We start from the raw sequence: 24,936 nt of genomic DNA on the forward strand, positions 1-24,936 counted from the left end.
GCAAAAGTGATCATCTTGGCTAATCTCCGAATAGTGATGGAAGCTCTTCTGTTCATTTAGGGTATCAGAAGTCGCTGACCTCCTATGCACTTCTTCCTCACTTCCTATAAACTCCTGGTTTAAGCGCAATGTGTGGCCTTTACTGTCACATGACTTTCTATCCCGCCGGTGTCCTTGAAAGTCTTCCACAGCTCCCACTTTTCACCCTATTGATCGTGAGCAAACGCATCCCTGTGACAGAGATGTGGTCTATCACACCCTTTAGTACTGGAGACAGTTACTGCGGATCAGCATCGGAACTAGTGTCAGACACGAGCCGAGTGAGAAATTCAGCTCAGATATCGTATTCACTTCCATGCAGGACGACAATGGAGAGATTAAAATGCAGCAGTGTCGTCTGGTACCCTAGTATACTGCCTTTGGGGGGTTGTAAACATGTTAACCGGTGCTAGCTTAATCTTTCAGAAGTAGCACCTTTGTATGGCTTGCTCTTTTGTAGAGATTCCCGCTTTGCTTGAGTCATGGTTTAAATATGAAAGCGATCTTATGTCTTCCTGGCACAGCAAAGCATTACCTCATGCATACGCAGTTCCATAGCCACCAGGACACATTTCCTAAACGCATTCCATTCCTTGTACTAAAAGAAATTCCTATGATTCAAGCTTCTGCTCTGCATGGAACGTAAAACATTCAGGAAGTGTTTCATCAGTGGAAACAGATCTGCAAAGGCACAAACTGTTTTTTAAAAGGTCATAATTGGACTGAATTTGAGCAGGGAAATGGTCTTACAATACGTTAGCATATATACACAAGCATTTGCAATGCAATAGGTCTCGCACTAATTAAGTTTGAGCTATTGGCATTGCTTAATATTGCAACACCAAATGCAACAAGGTCTATAAATTGTAGGCCAAAAAAATGTGTATTTATTTTTGTAGCAATGGTGGCATGCTCCGCTTTAGATGAATATGTTTAAAAGTAAAATGCGCCATACTGCAATTGCTACAATAGTTTATTTTGGATGTGTTAACAATTGATGTGTGCACTGATGGCTGGTGGTGTGTGTGCCTGTAGAAATTGTGCACTGATGGCTGTGTGCCGGGTGGAAGTGTGCACTGCCGGGTGGAAGTGTGCACTGCCGGGTGGAAGTGTGCACTGCCGGCTGGTGGTGTTTGTGCCTGGTGAAAGCGTGCACGGATGGAGCTTTACGCAGTCTTTTATGCATACCTTGCGCTAATCACTGCTTCCGTGTTATATGTAGAACTCCCGCTAATCACTGCCTCAGTATTTCACGTAGCGCTCGCGCTCTGCCCACCACCCCTCCTGCCCCATGCAGAGTCTGCGACGCGCGCTGTCAGATAACTAGCAAGTGACTGTGACCATAGTTCCTGATTGAGGCTACAGACATAACCAAGCAGTCTCTTTGAAAGAAATTCCAAAAAAGACCAGGGAAGTGTGATAAACTCGCCAAGATCATCTATGGTTCATGATGAGGGCGAGAGAAAAAAAATTGAGAGCCCGATATGGAACCGTCACAGCCCCTGGTTTTGAGAAGTGCAGCGTCAGGACCCGGTGCAATTAAAGTCCTGGTTATGTCTGTCGTCACGTTCAAATTGTTTTGAAGTTTCCTTGGAGGACACTGAACTTCCCACACTCCTCTGGAGGATAAGACTTGGACACTATTAAAATACGGGGAATAAAATAGCCGTTCGCGGTGATGCTAAGACCACAGCTGCACTTTCTATCATATTACACAATGTTAAATTTGAAAACTAGGTTGGCTACAGCTTTCAGCATAGCGCCTCCTGTGGCTACAGCTTTCAGCATAGCGCCTCCTGAGGCTACTCAACAGGGATGGGGTAGACTGAATGAGTACAGCACCTCCAGTGGGCAAAAACCGGACGTTCAGGAGCGTCGCGCCTGTCGTGGGGCGGGACCTTCCGCCTTCTGCGGGAGGCCTGCGCCCACGGAGTGGCTGGCCCAGAGGAGCAGTGGTGACGCGGGGCTCCCATGCCTGAGGGAGAGCCCCGCGGTGGCTGCAGAAGTGAGGAGGGTCAGGAGTGGCAGCTGAGGTCGCCGATGCAAGTGCGGGGCTGCCATGAGTGAGGGAAGTCCCGCGTTTGCCAGGTGATGTGGAGGAGATGACACCAGGGGAGTCCTGAGCCTGACGGAGCCCGTAGCGTAGCATAGGCTCGACCTAAAAAGGGATTTCTTATTTCCATTCTCCAAACATTGTCAAAAATGCTAAATTGTTTTTATTGTGTAGCTGTTGGATGTAAACGTTCACCCAGAAGCCACCCCAGACACGTTCTAAAGATTCCTAGTATCGTAAGTATTTTTATGAAGGTAATAATCAGGCTCGCAATACCTCAGACACTGCAATCCTACATTTAGAGTTTGAATTTGCTTTATATAACCTACTCTTCAGCTGAGCTTGCTACTGGACATTATTGGAGGGAATGGCGACATTTCTATGCATTATTGAGAAATCAAAGATTTTAATTGCTCTGATATTTTTGGCATATCTGGGATTGCTAGTCCTCCTTTCTGTTTAAGTTTAAAATGTTTTTCTTCTAGATGTGGAGAGTTTTGCCTTTGTAATTTATGACCGCTTATTTTCAAATATTCAAAGTGTTGCCTGCTGTTATCGGTTAGACGATCTAGAAATACCTACAACAGCCTAGAAAGTATATTTATTTTAACGCTGATATGATCTTTCCGTTAGATCTCGAGTTTACCTATATTTCAAGTTAAGGAGGTACTTCAATTAATTGGCCCATATGTAATCAAAATTGTGTTCAGCCAACTTTATTTTGGGCTCTCGTCTAAGCATAGGACATTTTAAACCTGAACAACAGTTGGCATGTTAGTTCTCAGTACATTTTCTTGAAGGGTAATCCTCAAATCTTTCATTGTGAAGCTCTCTCACATCTACATACCAGACAGCTTTTTAAAAAAAAAATGTATCTTTGACCTGTAGCCTCTTAACTAAATTTGCGACTAGAGGGACCTTAGTGTTGCTAAACAGTGAAATATTTTTCTCAGTTTATTAGCTTATGGTCAATTGTTTCGTATCCCACTGTCGAGGTCTGGGAACACCCAGGACTGTGAAATGATCTGCCTGGTCCCTAAGGTTTCACAGTTTAATCACAAATCCTCCTGATCTCACCTCCCGCAAAAATCTCCACGGCTCAAACATGGCTTAAGCAGTTAACAGCTTTAAATGTACAACCTATTGTCGTAGACTCAGCAAAATCCTTAGGCATAACACTTGACGCCAATCTCAACATGCAGCAGCACATCAGCAAGGCAACCAAAGGAGCAAACTTCCAAATCAATACCTTGAGGAAACTTAAAGCCTTCCTTCCAGCCAAAGACTTCCAAACTGCAGTACAATCTATAGTCATCCCGCACATAGAATACGGAAGCACCGCCCTCTGCGGGCTCCCCCTAACAACAACGGCACCCCTTAGAGCATCCCTTAACGCTGCAGCGAGACTCATCACTGGCTCAAAAAAAACACTCGCATATTTCCCCTGACTTTAAATCCCTGAACTGGCTGCCTTTTGAAGCCAGAAAACATCTGAAAATCGCCTGCATGACTCACAAGGCTGTACACCACAACTCGCCCAGCTACCTCACTCAAAAGCTGACCATCTCGGGTGGCTCTAGAACTACTAGAAGTACAAACAATCTTCTGCTGAAACCTCGAAGATTCAGGAAGGAAAAAACCTATAAACGCTCCTTTTCAGGAATGGCACCCAGGATCTGGAACTCACTCCCTCCTGAAACCAGGCTCATCTCCTCCAACAAACTGTTTAAGAAAGAAGTAAAAGCGATCCTCATGGCTAAATACACATGATCTATTATCCTGTAGCTCTCATGAATTCGCTCTGTAATACCTGCCTGACCCCTTGGTCTACTTGTACTACTTGTATTATGACTTATTTGATTGTATATGTTCCCTCTTTGTACTACTTGTACTACTGGTATTATGACTTATTTTGATTGTATATGTTCCCTCTTTGTATTTTGATGTATTACTGACGTATTAGTGTTTTGTATTTTGATGTATTAGTGACTTGCACACTGTACCTACACCACCTCAACCATCCCTACTTTTGTACTACTGATGCACCTGTGTGACTATACATCCTGCACGCATCTACCTCAACTATGCACACCTTTATGTTATCTCCAAAAACACGTGCAGCACGCTTAAATAAGTATATGCTTACTTTTGTACTTTTATATTATTGGCGCAACGGTTTGACTATGCACCTTGTACTGACACTACCTCACCTATGATGTACCTCCTGTTTTTTGACCTACCTATGTAACTATGCACCTTGTACCTAACTACCTCAACTATCTATATTCTATTACTTCAACTCCTCCTTGTAAAGCGCTCTGATATCTGCAAAGATCTTGTTCGCGCTATATAAAACTATCAAAATAAAAATAAATAAATAAAATAAATAAAGTGAATTCTGAACCGACTATGTATTTTATAATCAGAAAATAAGTAATCCAATGTCAAACATTCATAAATCAAAGACAATTGTATTGAAACACTTCCTGTGCCAAATGGAACGAAATATTTAAATGCAAGTGACATCCAGTTACAAGAACACTGTGATGAAACTCAATATTTTCAGATTGTGATTTGTAAAGAAAACATTTGATAAAACAAAGCCCAATGCATTTCGGTTTTTTTGAAAACCCTTCTTCAGGGGTAAAGTTTCAAATGCTTATTTTTCATATATTATACGATTCGGTTCCTTCAGTGGGACACTACAACACAAAACAAATGGAGAAAGTACCGTAACTATGGATTGATCATACCACAGCAACACAAGTAATTTACATTATTCAATAGGATTTGCACATGCGAGAAAAAGTAAAGGCAAAGTAATGGGAAGAGTAAGAAAACTGAAAAGTAACGCACCGTGAAGTAAAAGACACCATACAAACGCAATAACTCGCTACTCATGTCGCAGAAAATGTGTATCCAGTCAAATAAATGAACGTGCACCAACGTAGGTGATGTGAAAGTGACTTGATACCAAACAGACCATCAGCCCTTAAAAAGCACCCACAGTACTCCCTAACATGCACCCTTGTAGTACTCACAAGGCAACGTTCGGAGCAACTGTTCTCTGTGAGGTGGAGAAGTGTGGCTCAGGGGTTAGAGGCGGCAGACCCGGAAGCTGAGATCGGCCCTGGACCAGGGTTCAATTCCCCGCCCCGACGGGGGTTGGGCTCAATAATTCCACGGACTCGATAATTCTCACTCCGGTGCCTACTCGACTCACGGGTTTACACTCTGCGACTCTGGGCAATAGCTTGCTTAATCTCCACAACGGCCCCTCGCGGCGGGATGCCTGGCTGCCGGGGTATCTCACAGGGGAATACCAGGACGGGTTCCCTAAGCAAGCGCATAGATGCCTGCGATGTGGGCGATTTGCGCTATATAAATACATGTACATTTACATTTACATTAACTGGCACTAAGAACTGCAATAAATGCATATCCCACGCAATCTCCAAAAAACGTACCGAATCCAATCTCAATTCGATAAATGAAATTAGTACTCCCTTGTAAGTGTGCCGGCTGTCACCAGTAATGAGGACCTGTTCAAAACATATGTTGCCTTTAATGTAAATGAGTAACGATAGACAGAGTATCGACATTGGTCATCAGCCTTATGCGGGCTCACCGTAAGCTTCACGGACTTCCGACATACATCTAAAAAAAGAACGAGACACTGCATTTTAGTGCAAAGCTCGTGTGTTCAAGAACGTGTTTGCACGCGGACTAGCACCGCTTCTCCATTACCTTTATCCATGTTGCTGAACACTCACCGAACTAACTCCAAACAAGGTGCTCGCCGTCCTTCAACCCCGCAATAACGAAGAAACGCCATTAGCGTGCGTCATCACATGCCGACTCTAAAAGATCTCCCATCTCTCCACATCGTTATCTGATTAGGGAACCAAAGTTTATTGTACCAAGTATGTATCGAACCTCCGCATTTATTCATAGGTGGTGCTCGAAATAGACATGACGTAACCGGTTGTTCGAATGAAGAATGCCTTCACATGTCTTTAGAGTACTAAACCGGAAACGTTTTAGAACCTGACTCATTGATAAATGTTTAACCATGAAACCCACTAAATGAAAAGTTAAATATCAGGTATCCAAAGGGCAGGTGCAGTAAATTGTAAAATAGTCTGCGCAAAAGGACCTTGAAGTTAGGATGAAGAAAAGAGTGTAAAAGCATGTGCAAATCCTGTACATTAAAAAATCATCTACCGGTATCACAACTCATCAGAATAAAACGAATCACATCTGAAACATTGACCAGTACAAATCTCATCAATGAACAAATTCAGAGATTCAAAGATCGTTGGTACGATGAATGCTCTATCTAACCGCAGACTACCCACTCCACTACCTCCTGCACCCAGAGTGTGTGTCCGTACTGAGACACTTTGCAAGTCCAAACCGGTCAGACAGGAGGTCCTGTATTTTTTTTAAGGCATTTGACATGGCTGCCACCACCGATTCAGATACTGTCAATTCTAACATGATGATACAATCTGTGTCCATAACATATCTCACAAGTCATAGAAACTTAAGGAAAGGCTATCTGGTGGGGGGGTGGGGGGGGGGGTGTGTGTGGCTGAAACCCTTTGAGCCCTATGGGAGTTGCACGCCTCTTAAAGACCATGTGTATATTTACATACCTTTGTAAACTGTTTACATAGGTTTGATTTCTGGTTCAAGTACCCCCTGGGACCCCACTCTGCCTATTCCTTGCATTTGGATTTTACTGCCTTAGTGTGAGAATACATTTCATGAATAGGAATATCAAGTAGGGTTTCCAAGAAGAAAATGCTAGCCGTGTGTTGTTTAAAGAGCCTGCAAAGGCCTTGTCTTGACACTAAATAGGGTTATAAATAAAATAGTATGTATTCATTTGGAATGTGACTTTTCAATCTTTGTTCCCTTTAATTTTCAGTCATGGATCTATCAGGCAGCCTTATAACATAGTTAAAAATGCTTTCTATTTATTTCTGCTGTCCCAAGTGTGCACAGATATGTGCTGAAAATAGGCTTTAGGTGACTGCTTATTTTTGTACCATCTGGGGCATCAATATAAAGAGCTGGCAATGCTAATCGCAAGACTGGAAGTTTGGTGCAGGAGAAGCACAATATTTATTTCCTCCACCCTCGATCCCTGGAGCCTGAATGCCACACAAGCAATAGTTTAACTTCTATCTCAACCCTTATGCCAAGCCTCAATAACATGCTGAGTAATTTCAACTGTGTCTGGGAATGTACCCTGCATTCAGATAACTCACTTCTTTCTCGCCCTTCTTTTTCACACTCACCCTGCACTCACAGGGCACAATGTACTCACACTGATCACCATGCACTCATACCACTCGCTCACCCTGCACTCAGTGACCACACTGCACTTATGACACTCACCATGAACTCACACTGTTCTCCCTCCACTTACTTGTGGTCAATTGAGCACACCGCACACTCTGCACTCACAATGCTCTTGCGCTGTTCACCCTGTACCTCACTCTACAGTCACACGAGTTCACCCTGTACCGCACACTGCAGTCACACAAGCACACTACTCACACTGCTCATGTGACACTTCACTCACCTGTCCTCAGGTGTGCGATCAGTGTTAGGGCCAGCCCTGGCTGGGAGTCTTAGTCCCCTCCGAAAGTGCGGGTCTAGTTGCACCCCATGTTGCTTCTCACGTCGGAAGTACGTTTCACTGCAGGACATTTACAATTGTTGTATCCTCCCTGAAGATTCCATTCTCTGGCAGGTAAGAGTGAAAAGCTTTTTGGTAATATTTTTTAAAGCCTCTTTCCTTTCCCCTTTATCCCACTACTAGTGGGAACGTTGGATTTTTCAAGGAGGAGCGGATTTGGCATTAATGCCATAGGTGCTGACTTTGGTTCTGGGCACCCTGGTTCGAGTCCTGGTATCAACTCAACATCATGTGATCCTGGGAAAAATCACTTAATTCACCAGTGACTTACGAAAAATGAAAAATGAATTTGACCTTGATTAAAGCGCTGCTGCTTGTATGATATGTTCCAATCCCTAGAGCGGAGTCCACAAGCCTGATATAATAAATATTGTGAAGTACGCCTACCATCTGTCCTCACTTCTTTCTTAGACCAAATTAAAAAACATTATTGTGCAGCTGTTTCTGAAGCTTTGGAAGGCAATCTTCATAAGTCAACTATGCCAACAAATTGACTCTTGATGCTGCTAGAGAATAAAGATGTATATATCCTCTTGAATCACTTATAGCACATGTGCATGATGTGTCTCCTTGGCCTTCTTGGAAAACTGTGGCTGGCCTCCTACTGACATGGCAACACCTGGTCATACTCCACATAATCATGGATTTTTCAATCGTGTCAGAAAGCATGTTTTGTGGCACCCCTTTTTTCTGATATCTTGTTTAGGGGTAAGGATGTGGCGCAACAGCCAGTGCTGACTGTAGAGCTGTTGAACCAGGTTCAATTCTTGGTGTCTGCTCAAAATCATGTGAGTCTGGGTAAATCACTTTATCTCCCTGTGCTTAAAAAAAATGAATGTGTGCTTGTGTAATGTAAAAGATGCTCCTGTAAGCACTTAAATACCTTTGGGTCATGTTCGCACTATATAAAACGTAAAAAAAAATATATAACAATTTTGTGAGCACTCCCATTTCCAGATACTGCTCAAGACTGGAAGTGGAGCACAACCAAAGGATGGCAGAAGCAAGATTTCATCCACATATTGTGGAGAAAAACAAGCACACCCCACACCTGTGTTTTGGGAGTGTTTTTGCTAATCTATCCCAAATGTTGTTTTTTATGTGAATAATAAAGCACCAATTGCTAATTTTTGTGCTAATTTTTTCTTGGAGACTTTTCATTTGAACTTTAGAATAAGCACAATCGCTAAAAAAAGTCAGTTTACTAAACACTCTAAATTTATTTAATATTATTTGCCCTATACGACCTGGGCTCTGCAGGAGGGAAGGGCCGTCAGTGATGCAGAGTACCAGCTTCCAGAACTTTTTTGTCAGGTGGTGGTGATGGTGGGGGGCTCGACGTGTAAACAATTTTAGATGGGGGGGGCTCAGCTGACAAAAGTTTGTAGACCTCTGCCTTAGGGACCAGGCAGAGCATCTCAGTCTTGGGTGTTCCCTGGCCTTGACAGTGTGATTAATAAACCAAGGGTTCGGGCTGTACCCCTGATTGAGATCGCACGCCAATTTGTTAAAGAATTTATTACAAAGTGTTTAGCACACGGTTGTTTACATTGATTAAAATAGGTGTGCAGGTCTACACAATCACGGAGCCATTGTTTGGTATGACAGAATCCGCTAAATACCCTCGAACGTTGATGATCCTAGTTCTTAATTTATGGAGTGTAAATTCAAGGTATTTACATTCCACCAAAGCAAATGCATTGTATACATCCAAGACCGAAATCTTCAGAGGCAATTGAATCGTATTGTGGTAACTGATAAAACCTTCCTTATATTTTTATCACAAAAAGAAGTATATTTAGCCTGTAATTTTTCTGTACAGATTTAATTCACACTTTATACGAAGCAGGGTGTTGCATCCTTACTGGAATTAGGTTAGGGAAACCAGTTTGATAGTTTTGGTGACCTTTACTGAAGCCGGGAACTGCAATGTTTTGCTTGCATTGACATTTGATTTGGTTCAAAGGAAATACTAGTTGCGTTGCGTCCACGAGGACCTGGGGCCTTGTTAGCAAAAATATTGAATTGCTATAATAACTTCCTGAGATGGGAGTCCGTATTTATCACCAATGTTTATTTGCAGGTATTCTTACATGTCCACGTCTAAACTAGATATTGAGCTAATATTTTTCAAACCAAATGTCAAGTTTCTTTATAGTAAACCTATTGCTGTATTGCTTTTATACCCAAGACTTTTTAGTTCTGAGTAACAGGTGCTGGTTTTTTTCCAGCCTCCATGGCTTGGATGACAATATTAGTTATACTTAGTTTTTACAAATTTGCATTTCGATTCTAATTTGACTCGTGGTTTGGTTGGTGTTTCCTTGGCATGGACGCAAGCTTAATTATTTCTTCTTGCCATCTGCATTAAAGGCAGCCCCTAGTGACTTCCACGGACCATCCTGTGTTAAAGTTTGAAAATGCTTACTAATGTTTTGCACTTTTGTCATTTCGTCCCCTACTGGAACATGATTAGAGACACGTTCACTCTTGGTAGTAGCATGCGGTTTAATTTTTCCTCCCTCGGCACTCAGGAGGTCATAGTTGATTCTGAGATATTTTATACAATCATAGCAATAATCCGGAAAGTAAAATTCCTATATCTGAAGCTGCCTCCAGCTTACCCTGTCTGCTAGACCAGGGATGCAGAAAAGATGATTACTCATCTGTGAAAAAGAAGTGCACTAAGTAATGCAAGCCTAAATATTTGTATTGTACCGAGCTAAGTTATGTGTAGTATGCGAAGAGAAAACACGTTTGCACTTATGCCAGCGACAGAATGTGTCTGCAATAATAAATTGTGTGTGTAAACTTGGCTTTTTTAAATTTAATAATCTAAAAAAAAATGTTTTTCATTAGAATATATGCAAAAACCACTCTGTATTAAATACTCCTACAAAAACAAAATCCAGAAGAATATTCAGCAAATACTTTTGAGGCTGGACATTTTGCAGGCAAAGATTTTTGAAATTGAAAAGCATCACAACTTCTCAATATTAGAGATTCTGGTTGAGTTCTGTAAATCTTTACCTTAAATACAGCCATTTTAGCAAGGGTCATATCAGTTTGCTCTTTCACTTATTGGTAAATAAAACTCCAACACCTTCTCAGTGGCCAGACATTCTGTTCGGCAACTAACACATTCTCAATTTATCAATCCAGTCTCTGCCCAAATGAATGGGAAAGTAGTATAACTTGATTGTAGAACTTTTACAATCTTACCCCTTTCGTTGCTGTTTAAATGTGATAATTTCTAGAATTTCGCAGTGTAAAATGAAGTGTACCTCCTTTGTCTGTATAGCTGCTTTTCTTGCCAGTAGCTTTATGCTTTTAACAATCAATCGTTTTTTGCACTGGCATGTCTAATACTTCCTATTTGGTGACCCTTGGATAGAAGAGATTAATATTTTGAGCCCTTTAGTGTTGGCTCTTTCTGCCAGTTATGTGAATCTTGGATAGAGGATATCTGCCATTGCTTTTTGTTACCTCTTTCAGGTAATATACATATTTAGTTTTCGAGTATAGTGTTTGAGGTCTGTGTTAGTGCTCCCGATTTGTGTGCTGTAAGAAATAATGAAAATGCAAAACAGATGATGGACAGAATGCAGAACAATGTCATACATTCACCCCAGTACAGAGATCTGGGCCTAAATCCATCGTTTTTTTGCTCTCCACACCACCCCAGTTCAGACATGGCCATATGCAAATCAGTCTTGACGTGAGTCCCATGCTCTCCACACCACTGGAGTCAAGCTATCCTGGCTGAAGACGGCTGATAGCCAGAAACCAGTTCTAGGATGCTTGATTCCGTTCCAGGAAAGACATGGCTTGGCAGTTAGGGATTGACTGTTCCCATGAGGCACAGGGTCAAGGCTGATTTGCATATGGCCATGTCTGAACTGTGGAGTGCAAAAAACGATGGATTTAGGCCCAGATCTCTGTACTGGGGTGAATGTATGACCTTGTTTTGCATTCCGTCCATCAATTGTTGTTTTGCGTAAGAAATAATGAGGCTTAGCCACGTAGCCCGCCAGATTGGGACCCTCCCACCCTGATCTTCTGAGGGCCCTCCTCTTTTGGATTCCTGAAAAATTTGACCAACTAATACAAAGAAAAAACAAACCCACAAATGACCAGACAATGGCACAACATTACTTAGTCACTGACATCTCCATTTACAAACAAGCCTCACTTGCAGCATAAAGTTGTACTTTTTGCCATGTATGTCTGACTGATCAGTCTAGTGAATATTCCAAGAAATTGTGGATCTTCTATGGTCCAAAGTAACTAGGCCCTCCACTCCTCATGCAGCAACAGCAGTAGGATCTGAAGATTATCTTTGAGTTAAAAATAGATTCTTTCTAGTCCAGTATCTTGACTAAGACTCCTGCACTTGGCTCTAACCTGATGAAACCCATACCTCAAACCTCTGCACATATTGACTCACATATTAGAGGCTGAAGTCACCAAGATTCTATAATTAATGAAGTCTTCCTCATAATACCTCTGCAGTTCTACAGTGCTTACATTAAAACTTGTGGTCCTAGTCCACATTATTATGCAACAAATGTCATTTAGGAAAGGCATTGTCTGTTAAAAAGGGTATCACCATCATTCCATATTGCAAAATATCACCTGCAGATCCTGATATTCTTTTGAATATCATGCTTTCCTGTGATGTGGCTCTCTAGTATACTATAATCCCGTACACCACCTTAGAGACAGCTGTGACTGCACTAAGATGTCCACCTGTACCCGCCAATTAAGGTTGGCCACATTTCACACTCCATCTGATATAAAGAGGGGCTCTAGATACTGCCTTTTCACACAGCTTTTCAACATTGCTATGTCACTCATGGTTTTTCTCAGCAACTACCAGCGTAGTTACCGAATGGCATCGCACCTAGATATGTCCCAATTCAAGAGTTCCATGGATTTAGAGCAAATCACAGATATCTGTTTCATGTTTGAAATTGGGTGCAAAGTAACAGGCTTTATCACTCCATTAAAAACTACAGTTATAGTTCTCAAACCTCTACACTGCTCCACCTTTCCCTTTTGAGTGTCCTCTTTCCCAAGGAGACAGCCAGTGCCCGCTCTGTCCTTCATATATCAAGTCAACAATGTTGACAAATTGCGATCTATATCTACTCTGGGTGATCTTTCTACTTCAAAATATGTTGCTGAGGGTTGTTACTTTTTTGTATAGCTTGATTTATACATTTTCAAAGCCTTTTGTACTATTGGCTGTCCTGGATTTTCAGCTTTTTTCCAATGAAGGTTGTTCATGTAGTACTGTGGAAGGTTGGGGGTCATTGCCCAGTTTTCAGTATTCCACCAAATTATTGTATGTAGTTGTTGGGTCGGGAAAGCCTCTGCATGGTAATGAACGTGCACTCCTGCCCTTGGTGCCCCAACTGTACTGATGTCTGAATCCCTAATGCTGAGTTTTGTTGTCATTGGCAAATGCTGATCTCCTGTGTGCACCATGAAAGTGGCCTGTCTCGGTTTGTGGTTTTGTTGAACCGGGAGGGACACCTAAGGTGCTACCTTCATAGTGGTGAAAGGCTACTGCCTTTACCAGGATTCAAGCAGCACGAGCGCGGTGGTGGCATAATACTGTGCAAGTGATTGGCAGGAGTGAGCAGGTCCTTTTTTCCTGTGTCATTGAAGTTAGGCCTACGGGTTCCCTCACTTAAAGTAACTCACCCCTTGGCCTACATCGGATTGGTGTGGAGTGCTGCGCAGCACACAAATGATGTTTCGGTGCTGGGTGTATCTGTGCCTATGAAGGGTACAATACTGAGATCATGCAGTACTGTGCAGTGCATGCATGTCAGATGCCTGTGCTTGGGGGTGTGTGTGTGTGCCTGTGAATAGTGCAGTAGATGAAGGGTACAATGATGTGCAGTGCTTGCATGCTGTCTACATGTGTTAGGTGTATGTGTGCTTGTGAATGATAAAGTACCTGTCAGACTCTAGGTTTCTTTTTGGATGACCCAGGGCTCCATGGTGAAGCATGGGCTAGAGGAATCCCTCCACCCCCGCCCTCACAGACAGATTTGTGTATTGTGAATCTCGTGTTACGGCCAGATACTTGGGCATCCAGATTACTCCTCGTGGCCAGTCTACCTTTTGTGGCAATAGAAGGGTTTATAAACTGCGTCAGCCATATAGCAGCCGCCGTCCTGCACATACTCCCCAAGTTGTGCCAGGATGTGGACCCAGTGCATTCCGACCTTGTGGGAGTGGTAGCCAGAAGTTGTCTGCCACCCAAACCCTTGGCAGCTGCTGCCTCCAATCATTCCTAGTTTAGTTCTGTGAGACCATGCTACTCCGGTTAGAGGAAGAAATAAAAATCCTCTCCTCCATTGGAGGTCTATAACATTGGACGAGTGGATTTGCAAATCATTCAGGATGGCTATTCTCTTCCCTTTATCTCTTTTCCTCCTCTTTTACTGCCAACGCAAGAACGACTGGCGGAGACAAACTTTCAGCTCTCCTGGCCAAGGGAGCTATAGAGAAGGTTCTGATTTCAGAAATAGGCAGTGGTTGGTACTTCCGTTACTTTCTGATACCGAAAAAGAGCAAAGGTCTACATCCTATTCTGGACCTCTGGACCGTCAAGCTTTTCCTCAATAAGAAGTTGTAGATGCTCACGTTGGCTCAGGTCATGTGTGCCCTAGACCAAGGAGACTTGCTGCTAGCATTGCACTTGCAGGATGCTACTACGGTTCTGCTTCTTTGTCTAGTAGTATTCGTTTTATCTTTACCCTTGCCCAGCAGGGCTCTGCTTTGGGTACTCTTAAGGGTTATCTTTCTGCTCTGTACGCTTTCTTGTAGCTGCCGGACCAACCCTCCTTGTTCAAATCCCCTATTGTAAATAGGTTGATAAAAGGGCTTGTAAAAATGTTTCCACCTACGCTCTTTATCATGCCAAGGTGGGATCTCAATCTGGATCTCGCATATCTTGTGGGCTCCATTTGAGCCTTTACACAATCGTCCCCTCCAGCTGTTTACCATCAAGACTGCCTTTCTAGTGACGATTACATGTGCTCGGAGGGTGAGTGGGCTGCAGGCTTTATCATCCAGGTCTCCCTATTTTATGATATTTCAGGTTAAATGGGTGCTTTGCACCCGTGCCTCATTTCTTCCAAAAGTGGTGACTCCATTCCATCTGGGTCAACCGGTCAAGCTGACAACCTTTTTTGCTCCCCCATCCCTCTAAGGAAGAGGAGCATCTCCATTGTTTGGATCCAGAATGAGCTTTGTCGTTCTACCTTTACCACACAAAAAATTCTGGTTGGACGAACATCTCTTCGTGGGTTATGTGGGAGCTAAAAAGGTTCAGGCAGTGCAGAACCAAACCATTTCGCACTGGGTAGTTATCTGCATTAAAATCGGCTACTTCCTAGCTAGAAAGCAGCCTCAGTAGGGCTTAAAGCCCATTCTACCAGGGGGAAGGCTGTGACCACGGCGTTGGCTCGGGGAGAGCCTGTCCAGGACATTTGCCAGTCTTAAATGTTGGCTTCATTGCACATGTTTGCGAAACTCTACTGCCTGAACAGTCAGGTCTGTAGGGACGGGTATTTCGCCCATTCAGTCCTGTAGGACTTTCGTCTAGAAATCTGTCTGCAGCCCAATGCCAGCATGTATGGCTTGATTGCGTATCTATTCAGAGGTAAGAAATCTGCAGATAGAAGTCTATCAGATGAACAAGTTACTTACCTTCTGTAACACGTTATCTGGTAGAGACAATATCTAGCTGCAGATTCTTTACAGACCCACCCATGTCTCCCCACTATGCCAACTCATTTACAGGGCTAGAGTTGTTCCCTTTCAGGGCCCTAGTTTTGACACACACAAGTCAGTTTACCTCATGGCTCTGGGTTTCTGGCGTGGAAAAGTGAAAAGTATCCTACGTCCGCGTGCCTGAGTGATCCCTATATGGGTGACTGCTACATCACAAATGACTTCTTAGACGTCTCGCAGAGCCAAACGGAGCCACCCAACGGCGCAAGGGTACTGCTCATGCAAAATTTCCCTGATCCAGTCTGACTCTTTGGAAATTCAAAGGTCGAAATCTGGAGCTAGATATTGTCTCTACCGGATAATGCGTTACCAAAGGTAAGTAGCTTGTTATTTGCCTCTGGTGTGTGCTTTATATAGGTATTATGAGACGATTTGGGTCAGTCCATACAATCCACATTGTAGAAGACCTCAAGTTCTCTTGTCTGCTTATTGATGTTCATGTAAACTCCGCATTTAAGACTGAAAACCAAATGCACAGATTTAAAAAAAAAAATTGAAATTTAAACGGTGAGATATGTCCGTTTTGTGAGGAGAATGCAACTGGAAAGAGAATCGTTGTTGGAACTTCAGTCTACTGGAAAAAAAGGGAAGAAGAGACCCAGGTCAGAGTAGTGTGAAGGGAGAAACGTCAAGAAGTTGATTTACTGGATCATTCTAACATATCCTCATGCCCTAAACATTCGGAAGACAAAAAAAATAGCAATTTATTGTGACTAGCTGCTTCTGCACCCTCCGGTGATGCAGTAATTGCTTCAGGTACTGTGTGACTAGCAACCATAAATGAAAGCTCTGATCCGAGCAACAATGCCATGACTTTTTAATAGTGAAACTCAGATTGTGCGGACTAGTAAGTTGAGTTGGTTCAGTGGAAGTCCAAATGTTCCCCAGATTTACAAAGTATTCTCTTTGCTCAATCTGATGAACTGATTTACTTAATTCATCACTATCGCATACAATTTTTAACTAGCCTGTCTCTCTGACGCTACTGTAATCTGCAATGTTGAAATGCTCCGCTTGTGTATTTTTTAAAAGTTTTCAGCCAACCCTACAATTCATGTCAGACAGTAAATATACCTTCAGCATAAGAGGCAGCTAACAATTTCCATTTTCTGAAGTTATGGATGCGCTGCAATGAGCTAAAATCAAAGTTATCGTATACTGTCAAATCTTGGGGTGTTCTCATTGAAACACAAAGGTGTGCTCTTTATAGTTTACCTCAAGTCCTCCCTATTATCCTTCCCAATGTGTCTGCCTGTTTGCTAGTGCACTTGAGTTCGGACTATGCTAAGACCCATTACTCCAGTCTCCCTAAAATTCAAATCACTCTCCGTAGTATGTACTGGATGTTGCTGGATACCCGATTAGGGCATTGTTAGACCTGTCTGGCTTTTTGCGTAGTCCCTCCAATTTATTATTTATTTTGTTCCCTTTTTGCCCCTCATACCTTTATTAATTTTTGTGTCCACTAGTTTTTTCAAGGTGTTGGTCAAGGGGATAGGTGTTCTTTCACCCTCATAGTTTTTCACCTTAGGCCTAGAGGCCTTTCCTGACAGGAATGTAGTTGGAGTCACAAAATGGTGGCTACCAACTGTCCCAACTGACAAACCTAGAACCTGTCCCATAGGGTAGAATAGGGCATTCCAGAACCTTCTGGTCCCTTCTGGACCTCTGAGGGTCAGCCTATAAAAGGCGGAATGCTGGACAGCCATTTTGTCTTGCCAGTGAGGAACAGCTAGAGTGAAGGCTGAGGTCTGGTAGGGGTAGCATCCTGAAGGGTGGATTGCTCTACAAGGGTAGCCCTCTGTCTAGGTTTTTCCACCCCCCCATTCCTGTTGACCTAGCCAAGTTACTTTATCCTGCTGACCCTGGACAGTTAGGTGAAGGTGTTATCTCAGAAGTCTGTGGAGCTGAGGAGGTCCCTACATTGGGAACCGAATTAGGAGATCGCCTGGGCCCCTATATCTGTCCAGTAAAGAGGGTTTGTGGACTATTGCGGAACTAGGAGATTTGGGGTTCCAACGTAAAGGGTTCCCCCCCCTTTTACCCTCCCTCTTTAGAGTGAGAAGAAAGCTCCTTCTCTAAATGACACTGAGGTTTCCTTACCAGTGCCTGGTCCTGTGGCAAGCCTCCCATCTTGTGAGGTAGAGGAGTGAGGAGTTAGGGTCTATTTCCCTTTGTTTCAACTGTGAGCGGGACCCCTGGGGCACCGATCGCGCTCCGTATCAGCGCCTCCCAAGGAGAAAGAGAAGGGAGCAAGTTGACTAATTTCCAGCGCTACCGCGCATAATCCCAGCTGAGTCGGGCCCAGCACAGGAGTGGCCTAGGATCGAGCAGGCCCGCTGCGAAGACGCTAATCGGTGAAAAGGCGACGGAGCAGTCTCTGAGGCCGAGACGCCTATCTCCCGCGCATGCGCGAATGCGCCTTAGTGAAGGAACCGCCGGCAGCCACTGAGAGGAAGCGCCGAGGAGGGAAGCGGCTCCGCCGAGCGGCCGGCGTTCTGTGAAGTGCCACAAGTTACCCTGACAAGGGCCTCCGCTCCTCCGTGAGGGAGCAGGGAGGCCCGATTTCTGCACGGAAGTGCCCCTAAAGCGAGGGGGTGTTACCGAGGAACACGCCTCCCAGCACACACTGTCAAGTAAGCTGGGAAACCCAAGGGGTGGCACAGGAGAGCTGATTGTGCTCCAGATCGTATGACCCCTGCTAAATTAAGTGGTGCAGCGCTGATTGATTCCTGCGCATGGAATGGGGTAGAGGGGCTGTTTAATAACTGCACATTTGCCAAGCCTACAGCATTAAGTATCCAAAGGTGCATCCGAGGGGTGAAGAGTCACTGAGGCCTAAACCAGTCTTTTGGGGCATTCCTTCCTAGCCTCTGGTGCCGAAAAAAACTTGAGACAGCTTGTCCCCAGACAGGGTGGGTTTGCTGAGGAGACTGACAGCCTAAGCTGAGGAATGCAAAATTGTACCTGGATATAAAGCAATTGTGGGAAGTGGTGGTTATCTGTATAAACCTTGAATTTAAAAGAAGATTCAGAAAGGTGTTAACCAGAGTACAGCAAGTGTTCATCTGAATTGTTGAAGTGTGTAGATGTAAACCTGCTAGATGTGGTAAAGTGAAGAGGTTAAAGATGCTGTGATGTAATGAACTGTATTTTCTAGAGCGAACTAATTGACAACAAGAGCAAAGACTATTTTTATAAACAAGCTCGTATTTTTCCAACAATGGTGTAGTGTCGTTTTTGGGTGTCATTGCGTTGATTTATTGCTGGGTGATTTGCAACCTTCACACATGTGCCTCTAGTATTTGTGACTTACCCTAGGCCAGGCTACCCTAGGTGACCTGATATATTTAGGTTCCAATAGGCATCAAATATATTCTGCTTTACCAAGTCATTTTACTGGCTTCTTATCTTAATCTGTCCTATCCATATTTAAATGTGAGATGATATTCAGTGATGCATCATGATTTCGGTGAAATAATTATTTGACGGGACAATTTTGTAAATACTTCGTTTTAATTTAATTCATTGTACCAGGGTACAGGTCTTTAATTGGTTTACTTTTAAAGATTCACCCGAGAGTCTGTTCCGCTGCCAAGTCCTGCTCAGTTTAACAAAGAATGTATACATTTGTTACTTTAGACCAATGTTTAATCCGATTAGAAGAATGCTAAATATAAAGTTACTAGTACGGATATATGTCGTGACTTAAACCACAAGTCCTAATTTAAAAAAAAGTAAATAATACCCTAGATTTGTTGTCACATGAAGGAATTACTTTTCCCCAAGAAGCACAACAGTTGCAGAGTATTATACTTCAACACGGGAGCATAAAAGGTGACTTCCCAATTCTTCCCAGCTAGAGCAACCATCACTATCTACAACAACGGCATTATCCTAATTCAATCTACAGACTGGAACGTTGACCTATTCGACAACTTGTTCCCCACTTTCAAAGAATATATCTCCAACCCTCAAACCTCTATCCATCTGGCCTCCAATCCTAACAACCCTGACTCTACAGCGCCTCCCAATTCTGACACACCTCTTCCCCCTCCCATCAGCACTTTATCCCCTCACCCACCCACTACAATCACATCATATCCCTCAATAACAGTCTTAGCTCACTCCTCCTCTTACATCCTCCCCACACCCACCCCCTCTACCCCCCAACAGAACCCTGCCCTCCCACTTCCTACTAGACTCTCAGAACACCCTACCTGCTTCAACTGCACTCCCCACAACAGGTCCTCCTCCCGCCCATTCCCAGTCCCCACTACCTTACCTGCACCGCAGCCACCCCTTGCCCTCTCCCATCCAGCAACTTCTCCCCCCCCCCATTCTCAGTCCCCACTACCACACCTGCACCCCCGCTACGCCCAGATCACACTCACCCCTCAACACCCCCCCCAACTCAACCACACCCTTCACACCCAACCTACCTACCCTCCCGAACACTAACCCACTTACCAATACCACCAACATCTGCAGCAACACCACACCCCCGCTCCAATAACATACCTACCCCCCGAACACTAACCCACTCACTAATACCACCATTATCTGCAGCAACACCACACCCCCGCTCCAATAAGTGATACCTACACACCTTCAGTACCCATTATCACCTCCATTCCCAATCCAACACTAGACATGATTATGTCCACCCTCCTCCAAATCAAAGAAGATCTCCACACTCTCAAAGAGTTACTCCTCACACCACACAGACACGCCCTACGGACCACCACTTCCCCCCCCCCCCCAACATATCCCCCACCCATCCTAATCTTCCTCTCACACAAAACCTCCCACACTGGACCTCAATCCCTGCTCGCAATCCCACCACCCGTTCCAGACGCACCGTCACTCCACTCTCTGACCACGACATACGCACCCTTCTCAGCTCATATGACCCACTTCCCCAAAACCACTTAACCACCACACACCTTTCAATCCCCACGATTCACCCAAACCCCCTTAGGCACCCCACTCAAAACAACAGATGCTCCGTCCCAAATAACATTAAAAAAGTCCCCCTCACTCTAGAACACTCTACCCCCCCCTTACACCCCAAAGCTCAAATGCATGCTTCTCAACTGCAGGTCGGCACCTAGACACTCCTCAGACATCGCTGATCTCATTATTACACTGGACCTTGATCTAACCATTCTGACTGAAACTTGGTTAACTGAATCTTGTACACCCATCATGGATATTCTAGTGCCCCCTAATTACAACATCATTAGACTTGACAGGAGCATCAAGACCGGCGGTGGTATCGCATGTATTTATAGGAGCAATCTCTCTGTTACTAGAGCCACCTCCCCCTCGCTCACCTCATGTGAATACTTCTGCCTAGATGTCGTCAGCGAGAGCAAACCTATATGCTCTCTGCACATCATCTATCACCCACCTGGGGACAATCTCATCTTCACCCAACAACTCATGGACACAATATCAACCAACTCCGGTCGGCAAAACACTCAAATTTTCCTTGGTGACTTCAATCTCCACTGGAATGATCACAATGACGCAGTGGTAAACCGCCTCAAAAACTACCTCAACGCTCTTGACCTCATCCAAACCTGCAACAGCCCGACCCACAATGAAAGCTCTATCCTCGACCTTATCATCTCCAAAGAGAACTCTACCCAACTTGGATCAATCCAACCCTGTGACTGGTCAGACCACCACATCGTGACATTCTTTATCAATGAAAAAGTTAAATTTAACCCGGTTCAACCCTCCAAGGTCTGGAAAAGGGACCTGAAGAAACTCAACCCAAACTCTCTACCCTCCCACAGCTGCAATCTCCTCCTTCCCCCTACCGGTGCCCTAGACGTTCAATCCTTGACCGACCACTACCTCAACTCTATGACTTCCATAATCAATGAGACTGCCCCATTGCAACTGAAAAGAGTCTCCTCCAAAAACTCCAACCCATGGTACGATGGCAGACTCAACGAAGAAAGACGGGCTATGCGTATGGCAGAGCACACCTGGAGATCAGCCCCTTCGGCACTGCACCTTAAAACTCTGATGAAAAAGAGAAACGCCTACTTCAGGAAAATCAAGCGCACAAAATCAGATTTCACCAGCCTCCAGCTCGACCAAGCAAAAACCGACCAAGAAAACTGTTTGAACTAATCAATACACAATCCAAGGAACATCCCCAACCATCGCATAGCACTACATGTGATACACCATCCTGTGATAACTTCTCTGCTTTCTTTAATCTAAAGACTGATAACATAAGGAACGATCTTCTCAATGACGTAAGCCTTTACTCCAACCCCCACAGCATAACACCCTATGAATCAAAGAACCATGCTACATGGTCATCATTTCACACCTATTCTGAACAAACAATTAACAAACTGCTCACCAAGCTGAAACCCTCTAACCACCTCACAGACCCCCTTCCTGCTAACGCTGTAAAGGACTTCATCCCACTACTTCTACCACTCTGGACCAAAATTATCAACAGTTCACTTCAACAAGGACGCATCCCCGACTCCCTCAAAGTTGGACAAGTCACACCTATACTCCAGAAACCAACAGCTGACCCTTCTGACCTAAACAATTACCGTCCTATTACCAACATTCCCACCCTTGCCAAACTGTTGGAAAAATGCGTCCAACTCCAATTAACGAAACACATTGATCGGTTTGACCTCCTCAACCCTCATCAATCAGGCTTCCGAGCAGGACACAGTACTGAAACTGCTATGACACACATAATTGATGACGCCCTTCAAATCCTAGATCAGAACGATTCCCGCCTCCTCATCCTTCTTGATCTCTCCTCAGCATTTGACACTGTCAAACACGAGAACTTACTGGATCTTTTAAACAGAATGGGTCTATCTGGGACTGTTCTCAAATGGTTCACCTCCTTTCTGCATAACCGGTCTCAGAAATTCAAGAGCAACAACCTGATGTCCTCACCAGTGCCTGTAACATTAGGTGTCCCACAAGGATCTTCCCTATCACCAACATTGTTCAACCTGGTCATGGAACCTCTCACCACCTTGTTACAAGCATCTAATGTACACTTTCACATGTACGCGGACGACACCCAACTATATTTGAAATTACAATCCCCCAAAGACATCAAACTGCTGAACTCCACGCTCAGAAACACCCAATTCATGGCTTGCCAATAATCACCTCAAACTCAATGCTCTGAAAACTGAGTTCCTTCTGATCTCCCCTCCGGCAAAAAGCTCCACCACTCAAACCTGGCTTAAGCACCTAACTGCACTCAATGTCCAACCTACCATCGTGGACTCAGCGAAATCTTTAGGCATAACACTTGACGCAAATCTCAACATGCAACAGCATATCAGCAAGGCAATTAAGGGGGCTAACTTCCAAATCAATACTTTGAGGAAACTTAAACCCTTCCTCCCAGCCAAGGACCTCCAAACTGCAGTACAAGCCCTAGTCATACCAGGCTTCGACTACGGTAGCATCGCCCTCTGCGGACTCCCCCTTTCTACAACTGTGCCTCTGAGAGCCTCTTTGAACGCTGCAGCGAGACTTATCACTGGATCAAAAAAACACTCGCATATTTCACCTGACCTAAAATCCTTAAACTGGCTGCCTTTTGAGGCCAGAGTACATCTGAAAATTGCATGCATGACTCAAAGGGATATACACCACAGCTCACCTGGCTACCTCACTCAGAAACTGACAATTTCTGGTGGCTTAAGAAACACAAGAGGTACAAAGAATCTTCTTCTGAAACCTCGTAGATTCCGGAAGGAAAAAACAAATAAGCGCTCCTTTTCAGGAATGGCACCCAGGATCTGGAACTCTCTCCCTCCTGAAACCAGACTTATCACCTCCACTACATTTTTTAAAGAAAGAAGTGAAAGCTATCCTCATGGCTAAATTCACCTGAACTTGTACTTCATTTTGGAACTATTGGAGACTCCTTACCTTTGGAATATTAGTTTTATCTGACTGCCTACTTGTATTATTGTTTTAGCTGATTGACAATGCTCCCACATGTGTATACCCTATTTTGCTACTCATCTATTCCTATATGTATTCTCTGCTCAAAAGCTTGTTAATCGCTCTCCTGTTTCTCCTACCCCCTGTTTTTGTGTTTTTTGTAAAGCGCTCTGATATCTGCAAAGATCTTGTTCGCGCTATATAAAACTTTCTAAATAAATAAATAGGAACAGATGAGAATTATTGTAACATATAATGTTTTGCAGTAAATCACGCAATATATTTATTATCTCCCCCAGCTTTGATGGAATCAACATATCATTACTAGTAGCTGCATCGGAAATTCCTCATCATTGCAACATGCATGAAGTATTCTTTATTTAATGCCACAGAGTTTTCATCCTTCATATATTTGGCATTTTGATTTTGATTTCAAGCGAACATATTGTTGCGTAACTTTGTCTGTTTTAGGGAGACCGAGATATTTGGAGTCCATGTTAGTGTTTAGTAGTCCAGGGATGATTTCCTACAGCAATCTTGAGCAAGTAATTTGTGAATCAAATTGCCCATCAGTTCCCCATTTGAGCTTCCCCCACGTAACCATAACCACATTCTATTCTGAGGAGAACGTTTATTACTGCATTAGCACTGATCCGAAGAGGATCACAAAAGCACATAATGGTAACATAGAATTTGGTGTTTTCATTCCTGGACGCTCATGTAAACTCTTACTATACTACTAAATGTAACATTTTAAATGAAGGCTGTAATTACTTGAAGTGCCACATACTAATAACTGATGAGCTAAAGTATTTGAGCCCAATTAGTAACCTTTTTTTTTTCTTCTACTTTCTTAGGTGACCGGGTTATTGATGTAGGTTCAGAATGGAGAACTTTTAGCAATGACAAAGCCGCCAAAGACCCTTCTCGAGTGGGAGATACCCAAAATCCTCTTTTGAGTGGTGGTGATTTGACGACAATGATTGGCAAGGTATGCTGATACTATTTAGTCATTTAATTTTACTAAAATGCTTATTTTCTTAATTCTTAACCGAATCCCCTGGTCTAACATGTTTTGAACGTTCAGACCGAAAATATTTACGTTAAATCGAATTCTGATCCAACAATCATGTATTTAAAAAACACAGATGGTACTGTTGTAAGAAAGTGGCTCTATATATACTGGACCAAAGTAAGGTACAGTGTGTATAGAGTCCCCAATCCCCAGAGGCATAACAGAGGTTAAAGTCAGATCTGACCTTATTCTCTAATGTGGTAGCTTTGTCGAGCAGTAAGGCAGTATCAGAGGACAGTGTAAAGCATATGTTGTACACACTCACTCAGCAAAAGTTTTCTCACACTC

General features: G+C 43.6%; 1 protein-coding gene across 2 annotated transcripts in view; it reads left to right on the top strand.

Moving 5' to 3' along the window:
* Positions 1-24,936, top strand: part of GTF2B (general transcription factor IIB) — a 163,087-nt gene that overhangs the window by 49,818 nt on the left and 88,333 nt on the right. For both annotated transcript variants that reach the window (XM_086953967.1, XM_086953969.1), the window contains exon 3: positions 24,431-24,564. In XM_086953967.1, coding sequence (XP_086810093.1) covers positions 24,431-24,564 — 134 coding nt within the window. The remainder of the gene's footprint in view (positions 1-24,430; positions 24,565-24,936) is intronic.

Source organism: Lissotriton vulgaris, chromosome 1_1 (genome assembly GCF_964263255.1).
Source record: "Lissotriton vulgaris chromosome 1_1, aLisVul1.2, whole genome shotgun sequence".
NCBI lineage: Eukaryota > Metazoa > Chordata > Amphibia > Caudata > Salamandridae > Lissotriton > Lissotriton vulgaris.